Raw genomic sequence first — 12,285 nt, 5'->3', positions numbered from 1 at the left:
GAATGAAAGGGTGAAATAAATACAATAAATACTAAACTAGCTAAATACAATAAACAGTTCAATTAAAGTTATCAATTAATGGGGCTGCAACTAATTATTTTCATTATTGATTAACCTGCCATTGATTGAATGCATTCAGCAGCGAAAGATCAGGTAAGACATGAATGACACCTGTTTTTAACATCTGCTGTCTAAATGGAAGAATTACTATAATTTCAAACATGAAATAATGTTCAAAATAGGTATTCTAAACCTTAATATTTAATCTCAATAGCTTCACTTAAAGAGTTCATATTATGCTAATTTTCAGGTTCAAAATCCTATTTAGGGATTGCACCAGAACAGGTTTACATGGTTTAATTTTCAAGAAACACCATATTTTTTTGTCATACTGCACATTGCTGCAGCTCCTCTTTTCACCCTGTGTGGAACACTTAGTTTTAGCTATGGAGCGATACATTTTGTCTCTAAATGATCTTTGTTGGGAGTTGCACATGCGCAGTTCCTAGTTAGGTACTACTAGCTAATCAGAAGCAGAGAAGGGCAGGCCAGTGAGAAGCCGGTAAACACGGCTTCGGTTCAGCTGTACATGTTGCCGACCAGCTTGGCAACATAGACTGGAGCAAGAGTTTCAGAGTTATTAATCTGTAACAAATGTATCTTTCATCCATAAAGTTTTAACTGAGCTCTGTCTCTACATCACAGTAACAACTTTATGTCCATTGACTGCCTGGAGGGTAGCTGGTGTTTGGAAGGGAGAGAAGAGGTGTGTGCTGCGGCTCAGTGGTTTTCCACCAACGTTTTTGAGGGCGTGTCGGACTACCTGGTGGGCAAGCGTTATATGACGCGCATTTTGCTTTCATCCCTGTCACGTCACAGGGATGAAAGGGAAACGGCTGGACTACAAACAAGCCGTTTTCAGTCAGTTCAGAGCAGAGTTTTCTGTGGGAGATGGGAACACCCTTGGGGCTGGACTTTGGGCTTTTTCACTTTGCAAACCTATTACATGCACAAAAAAGGTATAAACTCAATAAAGGAGAGGGAAAAAGCCATTAAGCATTGACCAAACACTGACACCAGTTTATATATATATACCGTTTATATATAATTCCGAAACAACTTGCTATGTTATTTAATATAATGTATTAGGCCTACCTTTCCGTGTAAGCTGGGTGGTGATCCCGCGGTGCTGCATCAAGTTTAATGTAGTTATTCGCTCCTTTAGCAGGAGCCTTTTAATGGCAAGTTTTTGAACAGGTGATCTGTCATCTTCAGTAACACCCTGGTCAGATTTGGTGTACCCGAAATGCTCCCACACTGCCGACTTCAGCCGTTTCTCTGGTGGAAATAAAGCTTCACAGTTTGGCCCCTCTGCCAGAGTTTCGCCAGTGTACAGTAGCCTCTGATAAGCACGACACTTACACTGGTGCACCGCTACTGTAACTTTGTTTTTATTTTGTGCAAGTTGCCACAGTTTTGTTCTGTGCAAAAGAAACACCCGGTGTAGCGGAGCCTTTACGATTAATTAACCGTGACGTTTTAAAGCGCGGTTAATTATGAAATCCGGTAATCGCTGCATCCCTACTCTTCACCCTATTCTAATTTCTAAAGTTTTCTAAGAAAGGTTAATATCAGAGTGTTTTCACCAAGAAGCTCCTTATAATATAAGACTGGCCTAAGAGAAAAAGCAAAATGTAAACAAAACATGTTCTTTCATTTAAATTAAACAATTCTGGTTTCAGACATTTTTTCTTTTTTTCTTCCATAACCAGGAAATCATGTTGAAACACTGCATGTCCAATGGAATTATAGCTTATTGCATATTTGAATTGTATTCAAAAAGCAGAAGAAGATGCTCTGCTTGACTTCTATTTAGAGTCCAGCCACAAGCCAAAGCCCACGCTGTACAGGAAGTATAGATCCAGTGCCTGTGTTCAGTGAAGTTAGCAAATGTAAAGCCTCAGCAGCTGAGCTAATGCACACAATCAGGCTGTGTTTAGTCTGTCCTGAGTATTGTTTTGCTCCAACAGACAATCTACAGCCTGTTAGGACAGGATATCTTCAGCAAAGGGGAGGTAGGGTAATGGTAACCCAAGTATTACTTGTGAATCTCATGATTTTAATCCTGTCTAAACAGGTCATCATGCACACTCACACACTGTTACATGGGAGTAAAAAATAGCCCCAGGTAATAGCAAATGCATTAAAACTGACATCCTTGAATTTGTTGGCATACTAGAGTCATGTCTATGGGCAGAGCAACTTGACTTGTCTATAAACATGAAAGCACAAAAAAGCGTATTATCTGTACTCCTTAACCCAAGTCTAGCGCCAAAATATTCGTCAGGGATAATAAACAAAACAGTATGTAGTAAGATGATGCTGTCTAATCACGCATCACATGTAGATGTCAAACCTAATAATCAGTAATGATACGTATGTGCAGGCTACATACACCTGCATTTACTGTAAAAAGGCCAGAGGTGGGCCAATGCTTGTGTCTGCTACAAATACCCTATGTATCATTACTGTTAGATCATTAGGTTTGCCAGCTGCATAAGCGACAGGTGATGTGTGAAACAGAAACCTCTTTCTGTTTAAGACTGATTCACAATCTGTTTATCCAGATTGTGAATGTCATGTCTGAAAAGGTTATAATTCAGACTCTGTTATTTTCTGTGCTCTCTTTGGACAAGAAAATGTTTTGAAGCGCACATCAGTGCAACGCAATTGGAGATGGATCTGCCTCCAAGGCAGACCACACCCTCAGTCCAACCCCCATTTAATTCCCCTTTCCAACAGTGGATCTTCAAGCAGATCCATCTTTCATGGTGGAAAAGTGGGAAGATCAGAAGCAGAGCTGCTGCCTGCCTTCAAAGCAGGTCCCACGCTTCTTCCCATGGCTTTCTCCCCCTCAAGGTGAAAAGAAAAAATATACTTTTTCTATACTAATATTTTGTGTGCAAACATGACCATTTCTTCTGTATTCAACAAACTAAACTACCTCACCTTTTACTCCCCGCAACTCTGCAGCAGTGGAAATTCCACAAACCAGTGATAAAGACAAATAAAAAAAAACACTTTTGAATGCGACACTTCGACACTTTCCAAGTTTTGGAAGATAAGAGGCACAGCAGCAGTACACTACAAGTAGCATTCTGTGGATATTAAATTGTCTTAAATTGGATTTTTACTGTAATCATTCATATGTTTAGTACTTTCACTGTATTAGAAACAATTTGGCTACATTCCTACCTACAGTATTTCATGCATTATGAAATTTAATATACACAGCCAAGAAGAGCAACAGCAAAGTCTTAAAGCAGCCGAGGAATGAATTCACAAATCCAGATACATTTTTAAATCTGTCCCTCTAGCACCAGTGCTCTATGAAAATGTGCTCCTTATAATGCTAATCTGAAACATCTTTTAAAAACTACGACACTAAAACTAAGACACGGTATACTAATCAACTACTAAAGCAAAATATTCTCAGCAAAATCCTGAGGCTTATTTTATTTTTTAGTGGCATAACTGAGTGTTGAAGTAATATGGTGGCTGTAAAGAGCAGCCTCCTAACTTGACGTGGCAGTATTTTCCTAACTGTGCCAACAGACTAAGCATGAGAGCAAGAGGACTTCCTGTAGTAAGCAGAAACAAGGCTGCTAAACATTCCCCGACTGGTCTGACTCTCACTGTTTGAAATGAGAGTGCCCCCAGGCATTCTGGTTGATGGGAAAAGGATCAGGGCTAATGGCTGGCTAAATCCATCTATCATGGCCACGTCTCTCCGGGCCACTTGCTCTTTGTCTATCCTCTTCCTCTCTTAGTTTGTGTCAGTTTAAGCTTGAATTAACCTATAACTGGGCTAATTAAAACATAACAAATGTTAAAAGGTGTACAAGCTAGTACCTTTTGCTTTATTAGCATCTATCAAAGCGCTGGGGAGCTACAGAGGGGATTGGTTGATTTGGAAGGCAGCTCTTCTCAGCTGTGGGCCCTTTTCTTTTTCACCCTGCCCTGCAACAATAGGTGCAGTCAGGGAGAGGTCATAAAAAACACAGTGAAAGCATCTCCACTCCTCCTCTCTCCCCTCTGCCCATTCTCTCGTCAGAGAAAAGACAGGCAGTAACTGTCTGTGTGTCACCAGGGGTAATTGTGGGAACCCTGAGAAAAGTTGCCCTGCAAGCACCTAGTCAAGCTTTGGTAACTTTTCCTCTTATATTCGACTTATTCCAGAAGTAGAAAAATTACAGCAGGCAAAAAAGGGGATCGAGGGATCCTTTTTTTCTGAGCTACATCAAGTCTGAATGTTTTTCCCCTGTGGAGAGCTCATTATGACCTAATAATGAAAAACAGGGTTTAAAAGGTGTTCTTTTGCAATGCTGTTCCCACGGAAGTAGGGTAGTTCGAAAGGAAACACAAATCTATAAGATACCTAGCTTTGTTTAGTATTTTCATACCCAACGATGCAGCAGTGGGAGGACAGGTACAATGAAATGGGAGTTGAATGCAAATTAGCTATTACTGCTATTAAACATGTAGTCAGATTCTGTCTGTTCTCTTTATTTGGGTATTAGGACAGAAATGTTGGATGGGTACATCCTTATCTTCTATCTTTTCAATGCACAGTTTTTTTTGCAATAGGAGCAAAGTCATGGCTTTGGGACTGTTTTAATATAACCATAGTGAGAAAGAAAACTTGTAGGAATAAAGCCACAGGGAGATTCCACCACTGTGGAAAAACTGTCGCATAAACTTTTATGATGACGCTTTTGTCTATAGGAACTTCACTTTCCACAACAATATTGTTTTCTACTTGAAGAATCCAGTCAGGGGACTTGAAAACAGTGAGGCAGTTACGGTCACTGGCTGAGAGGACTATGATTTATCACAACAGCCCTCCTATTTAAATATAAACTAGAGCTGCAACGATTAGTTGATTAATCGATTAGTCTGTCAAAAGAAGATTAATCAACAACTATTTTGATAAGCGATTGTCTCCTTCCTTTTTTTAAGCAAAAGTGTGATAGATTTGGTGGTTTCATCCTTTTAATATAAGGAATTGCTGATATTTTTGTCATTTATGATATGAGTAAATAAAGAGTATTTGGGTTTTGGACTGCTGGTTGGACAAAAGAAACAATCTGAAGACGCCACTTTGGGCTCTGTAAAATTGTGATGAGCATTTTTCACAATTTTTTGACATTTTATAGACTAAACGATTAGTCGTGAAAATAAGCAGCAGATTAGTCAATAATGAAAATAATCGTTGGCTGCAGCCCTTATATAAACTTCAACATACTTTTGTGCACACATGTAGAGATACAGGCGCACTTGTCATCTACACATGCCCTAGCACTTTGCCCTCGTTGCTGCGACTACTAGGTCAATGTAGGGCCCTTCAATGTGCAACAATTATTATCCTAAACTCTGAATTCAAAACATGTTGTCTCCACTTGTATTTTTCTTCATCTGTACTAATTTCTTTGCACAAACATAAAAGGAAACACTTTCTGTGTTTCTTTGACTTTTGCCAGGTCTTCACAGATCTACAGAATGATGGGTGTGTGTGTGGAGAGAGAGACCGTGAGAGGGAGGGGAAAGCCGGGACAGCGTGATGAAGTCTAACAATAGCTTAAGATTGATGGGAGACTGTGGTTGCACACGCTCCAAACGGAACTGCATCAGTTTCAGTGGCGTTCAAGCACACATTCCTGGCATACTATCGGTTGCACTGAGAAACTCCAAAGTTAATGTGTGTTATGCGTGCTGGCTCAGGCCCAGGTTTCAGTGTGATTTCTTGCGCTTATCTACTGCTCTATAAATACTACTATACCTGGGTAGGAGAAAGTTTAAATCCAAGTTGTAAGATGGGAAAAAGGAAGGGTCAATGAAAGGATGTAATGAATAAGAGTGGGATAAAGCAAAGGCACATGGAAAACAACAAATCCCCTAAAAGCCTGTTATCAACAAATCCCTGAGAAGACCTGAATTTACAATAAATGTATCCTACTAACAAGCACTGTCTGCACTGTCGGAGCCTGAATGAACTTAGGCCATAGGACTCTGCTGACGTTTAAAAACAATTAAAACACATAAGACCCATTTAGGAGAATTCTCCCATCATTACAATTAACACTGTCATGTATTTTATTCCTTTCAGATTGTCAAATTGCCACAGTGCTGTAATATGGTACAGCTCTGATCATTCACAGTGACATAAAGACATTCTCCATAAAATGCAAAAGCAGCTGCAGAGTCAGAAAACTATATGACCTGTACTCATTTGAAGGAATCAATGTGTAGTCTTCAGATGACAATGGAGCTCTAGGGCACAAAGGCATACGCTCTCAAGTAGGGCTGGGCGATATAGCCACAAATGTTTTTATGATATAGATTGTTATCACGATAAATGTCAAATCATCATTTCTTTCAAGTTTAAAGGCTGATTTTAGTTCCTGAGTGAAAGTTGAAGAAACCAGATGGTTAATTGTGGTTTTAAACTATTCTTTATGGTCAGAACATGACAGTGGATATCTTCACAAATCTGAGGCAGAACATTCAAAACAATTATGATAAAATCTTTTTCAATAAATAAGGATGAGTAAAATTAGGTTAAATCTTTTTTCAGTCCCTTTTCCTCAACATAATTAATATCTTAATGGAAAAAATAAGTTTGTTCCTGATTCAAATTAATTAAACATTTATTGAACATTTGTTATATTGTTATTAAGGAAAATAATATTGCAATAATTATTAAAGGCTGCAGCTACACAGACGATACTTGCTAGCAGGATACATTTCTTGTTGGTTTTGAAAAGAAGTTTGTTGATTAATATTAAAAAAGAAAAAAAAGTACCTCCAGCATTATCCTTAAAGTTAGAAAGTTGTACAGGCCAAAAAGTAGTCATGAAAAATAATACAGAGGCTGAAAGGAAACAAGGGAGGGAAAGTAAGTAAGGAGAAAAATAACGAAGCAAGAAGGGAAACCCCCTCAGTTTGTGGCAATAAAAGAGTACCGCTGCTCTCTGGGAGATTAAATATGAACCGAACAAAACAAAACGAGGGCTTTGAGACCCTCCTCGTCCTAGCCATTCTTCTGGCCACAGTAGCCTAGCAACGGCTGCTTGACCAGTCCATTGTGCAAACGTATGTTAAGCTTTTATCCCTCATTAGCAACATTCCTCCCTGCAGGCTGGGATTTTACAGATTAGGTTGAAAAACACAAAAGAGATTGGACAAATCTTGCTGACTTCCAACATATTACTTTACAGGCTAATCATTGATCAAATAGCTGTATGTTTGTCTGCGTGGAGCATGTGTACACTGCAAGTTGATAAATGACAGGCTGAGTGAAGATGGAGAAGTTTGGTTCTGCGTAATGTACCTGTCTATGTCCTGGTTAACCCTGAGGGAATATATTCCAGAAATAGAGATGAGGTCTAGCCACACCAACAGACACTTTGCTCATTAAATATTTTTTAAAAAGTGACAGATTGCTGATTAACAACCACTCATTGCAATGTATCTATTTTCTTATTACCCCCCGTCGTCGATAATTCTCACTGCTGACCGACGCACACACAATGCCAAGACAAACAGACAACAGGCCCACGCTAGCAGATGCAACAACTTCTCTAAGCTGCATTATTCTAGATTTTTACTGGGAAAAACAACCCAACACACCACAGGGTGCCATTTGTGTGTTTGTGTGTAGGAGAGAGTGTGAACTCAATGCCCTGGTTCAAAGCAAACACATACAGCTTCTTTCATTATCTCTTTATTTATTTATATTGACCACAGATGTTCAGACTTCTGACCCCGGTACTGTCAACTACCTGGAACTAGTAACTGCACCATTGCAAACACCGACTGTTAGAAACGAACGTCTCTCTTGGTCTCGTTTAAGTGGCACAGCTCAGCAGTGGGCTCTAATTCAGAGTGAATCCAGAAAAACAGATATTTATTCCACTAGCCTACAAGCTTCAGGTTGAGCTCCCAGGTTTCATTAGAGCCCAGAACTGCAACAAGCGCATTGTCATTGGCCTCTTGCAAGTTTTACAGTGTAGTGGCAGGACAAACACACTGACTTGTGTTCGCAGCACTGTGCCTGTTCGGGGGAGTTTGTTTGTGTATGTTCACCAAACATCCGATTAGCCGAAACTGTTAAATCCTTTCTTTCCATCTGCCCTATAATTAGCACAAATCTTCCACCTTAAATAAGACTACTTATAGGGTTGGGCTCTCCTACACTGTTCATCATGTGGCCCCAGGAGCTTCACATGCACATAAAAACTCATAGTTTGAAAGTTTTGTTGACTTATTGTCCACATTCAAAATTGTGTGAGAATTTGCATTTTAGAGTGCGAAACAGTATTATTTGTATGCTGGAAAAACTACTTAACATTTGCAAACCTTGTTTTACTCTAATGGATATACGTGTTACAAATATATTCTAAATTGGGCTGTAAAATTAGGGTTGATGAGGAGTTAAATTTTTGTCATGCTTGCACTATTGCTGCCATTTATTAACTGAAACTACAACCACATACTATATACAGATCATGTTTTCAGAATATAAATGTTATGATCACTGGGCATGTTTGTGTGTTTGACCTGCATGCATAGATTTTTCTTGGTCAATCTATACAGTACCCTTCATATCTGTGAAACGCTTGAGAGGCAATCTTTATATGGTGATCATGGAGAGTCTGGTCTGTGTACATATCGCATGTTTTGTCTCTATATTCACACACTGACTCTCCCAGCTGGAGATAAACAGACATCAGTACGCCAGAGTTGCAACCCATATGGCCCCAGGATAAGACTCTCTGGCCACAAAGGGAGAAAGAGTGTTTGGAGTTATATTACACACATAAACACACCTGAGTTGAAATGGGTAGCCTGTGTCAGTGGGTCTTTTTCTCATCGAGTCCTGTCCATTCATTATTCAGTTCTGGGAAACTAAAGTTTGCTGGCCTGTTGTCAATTACCAGTCCATGGAGGAACTAGCACACTTGTTCGTCTGCTGTACTGAACCATATTTCAACTACATGAACCCGCTAAGTTACCAAGAAACTCAAAAGCGAGTAAATACTCAAAAGTCTTAATCTAATTTATTATTCAGCACATGAATGCCTGCACCAACTGTGAATCCAGCATTCCAGAAAGCCCCTAAGGGAATGGTTTTCTCTATTAATATAGCTAGAGAGGTTCTTGGGCTTACTTCTTTTTACCCTGTGACCTCTGGTATTAGCTCTGGTTGGTCGAGCACATGGCCTGACAGTGTGGACCAAGTGTGTCTAGTTATGTGTTTGGTAAATCACTGACTTTATTTGAACAACAATTCAGCCTAGGGCTGGAGAGGGGGTTGGGTAGGGGGGTTGGCAGCCCAGCTGAGCAAACTTACTTTATTTCACATCCTCTCAATGGCACCCCCCCCCCCCCCCCCCCCCCCCCCCCCCCCCCCCCCCCCCCCCCCCCCCCCCCCCCCCACCACCACCACCACCACCACCACCACCACCTCATACACCCACAGACCTTTTACAAGTCTTTAAATCCATCCTGAGTAAAGGGCAGAGCTGTACCAGTGATGCTGTGATATATATTATGTGGATTATGAATTTTCAGTGACCTCAGTTTAGGCTGAAATGACTAAACTATGTTTTCCTAATAACATAAGCAAGAGATAAACATTTCCCAATGGCCATTGATATGATATCAATTAATCACTTTATGCGTGACAGGTTGAACATGAGCTGCTGTCAGCTTAGAGGTTGATGAGGTAGTTTAACACTAAGGCAGTTACTCAAGCAGATCTGAACTGTGACCAAAACATAAGCTATAAATAACTAAAGGAGGATGGGCTACATGTGCAACAGGTGGATGGCTCTCCCATGGTCCCTGTGAGGAGGACTTTCTCCTAAAGTCGGGCAGTTTGTCTTAACTTCTCTGTCTCAAGCACACACACACACACACACACACACACACACTTCAATCTTTGCTTACTGTTGCTAGACTTCAGGTCACGATGGATAATCGGTACCACGGCCTCCTCGTGTAGGTAGAGCATCCCGCGTGCAATCTGCACGGCCCAGTTGACCAGGATGTGTGGAGGGATGCGCCTTCCGGTCAGCACCCGGTTCAGTGTCCCGCCTCGGGCGTACTCCATGACTAAGCACAGGTTGGGCTCCTCCAAACACACACCTTCCAGTTTAATAATGTTAGGGTGCTGCAGCATGGAGAAAAGTTTCGCTTCTTGTTTAACACCGTCAGCGGTAGCTGTTATGTCCTCGTCTGGGTCTTGCCGAGCCGCCTTCACAGCGACCTCCTGATCTTTCCATGTGCCCCGGTAAACTTTGCCAAATCCACCCACGCCTATGATCTCCTCTAGAACCAGTTCACTGAAGGGAATCGGGACGGGCGAGTTCGGGACTCCCTCTGGCACCCCCACCGACCCGCTAGTAGCGGGGAGACGGTAAATAGCGGGCTGGTAGGTGACATAGTTGGAGGGGAAAATCCCGACTCGATGGTTGATTTTACCCGTCCACCATCCCTCGTCCCCGGAGATCGCTGCGTCCTTGGACAAGACCTCCACCACGTCCCCTCGTCTGAGGCTGAGCTCGTCCTCACCGCTTGCCTCATAGTCATATGCGGCTGTCCACAGGGACCGAGTCGGGCACAGCGGGGCAGAGTGAGCCCACGCCCGAACTGTGGGGGGATCTGTCCAGACATGCTCTCCGGTCCCACCGCCGCCCGGCCGCCCTTCACCGTTTGGGAAAGCGGCCTGCGAGACATCCATTTCTCGGTGGCCGTAGCGGCACCATAGGGTGCAGAGCTTTCAGGACAAAATGAAAACTTTAAAACCGTAAAAGGCAACTTTTTGAAATGCTCATGCTGTCACATCTACGGGACTAGCTAATGAGAACAGAGGAGTACTCCCCGCACAGCCCGCAGCAGGGTCAACCGTGTCCAAAGTCCTGCGGGAGAGAGAGCGTCCACAACGTTACTACCACGTCGCCACTCCGGTAGAAGTGTATGAAGATCAACAACTAGCCTAGCCGAAATACTTTTTAAACTAATGTCAACACTATATGGGCTGACGGTTATAAAGTTGTAGATGCACAAAAAACGTGATAAATCTCACATTATCTCCGCAACGAGAGAAACATTAACGCCAGTCCACAACTTTAGCACCTGCTTCTGCGTAATGCTAACGTGCACAAGCTAAAGTTAGCTCTCTACCGATGGAGCTAAGTTACCAAGTTTTCGCAGGTGCCGCAAGAGGTGCACCTGCACCGCCCGCTCCGACCAAATACAGCGTGGGTCCGAGGGACAGGTGTGTCTTTGAGAGTCGCCAGTAAATCTCATCGAGTCTCCGAACCCAGGAAACAAAAGTTCGCTTGCTAGTTTGTGGACTTTTAACAGGAATTTCAACTGCATTTGCTAGCGGGTTAGCTTAGCATAGGTCAGCCCGTTGACTAGTAAGGCAGTTGGAAAAGTTGCTCCTCTCTCAGCTTGAAGATGGTTATTCCCAAGTTTGTTTACCCTCCGGTTGTGTGACGCAAAAAACGACGGCTCAACACTGAGAACGCGCAGCAAACATCCTGGATTTCAGCGCAACAATGCGAGAATAAAAACACGATGAAGAAAAAGCCGTCAACTTTAATCAAAACAACCCCCCCTGTCGCCGTTGTCACCAGACCAAGTCGGACCCAGCAGTGGCTGCACGAAGGACCTGGGGGACGCTGCTGCTGCTCTCGCTGCTGGCTGTGCTGCCTCCTGATTGGTACATTATATGACATGTGACCGCCGCAGCAGTGGGGGCGGGGGGTGGGGGGGGAGGAGGAGCCACTATAGGAATGTGTGAGGAGAGCGCGCCTTCAGGGAAATTATGGGAATAGTGGCCCATGTGGATCCCTCCAAACACCGGCCATGAGCGAAAGAAAGTATTTTTCTTGTAGTGTTTAATACTTCATGTGCAATATTCTCTGTTTTAATACTCTGGTCCTAATACTGCAGTTTTTAAGGATATATTTAGACTTTCTATTATTATTTTATATTCCTTTATGACTTTATGTGCAATGTGTGCAACTGTGACACAAACATTTCTCCTCGGGGATCAAGTAGGTTGATTCTGATTCTGAAAATATAACTAGGCTACTCTTACTCCTATTAATTAGCTATACTAGGAATTTACATAGGATATAATAATTTACGTAGGCTATAGGCCTAATTATATTGCTTTGGCTCACAATACTAATCAACATGCAATAATAACAA

General features: G+C 42.1%; 1 protein-coding gene across 2 annotated transcripts in view; it reads right to left on the bottom strand.

Annotated features, from left to right (window-relative positions):
• Nucleotides 1–11,752, bottom strand: part of map3k21 (mitogen-activated protein kinase kinase kinase 21) — a 30,336-nt gene extending 18,584 nt beyond the window's left edge. The window contains exon 1 of one of the 2 annotated variants that reach the window (XM_046070207.1): nucleotides 10,012–11,752. In XM_046070207.1, the coding sequence (XP_045926163.1) occupies nucleotides 10,012–10,804 (793 nt within the window). In that variant the 5' untranslated portion in view covers nucleotides 10,805–11,752. The remainder of the gene's footprint in view (nucleotides 1–10,011) is intronic. The other variant, XM_046070208.1, reaches the window with a different exon arrangement.
• Between the last annotated feature and the right edge of the window lie 533 nt (nucleotides 11,753–12,285).

Source organism: Micropterus dolomieu, linkage group LG15, assembly GCF_021292245.1.
Source record: "Micropterus dolomieu isolate WLL.071019.BEF.003 ecotype Adirondacks linkage group LG15, ASM2129224v1, whole genome shotgun sequence".
Lineage (NCBI taxonomy): Eukaryota > Metazoa > Chordata > Actinopteri > Centrarchiformes > Centrarchidae > Micropterus > Micropterus dolomieu.
The sequence above is the reverse complement of the archived record's forward strand: the minus strand, read 5'-3'. Positions and strand labels throughout refer to the sequence as shown.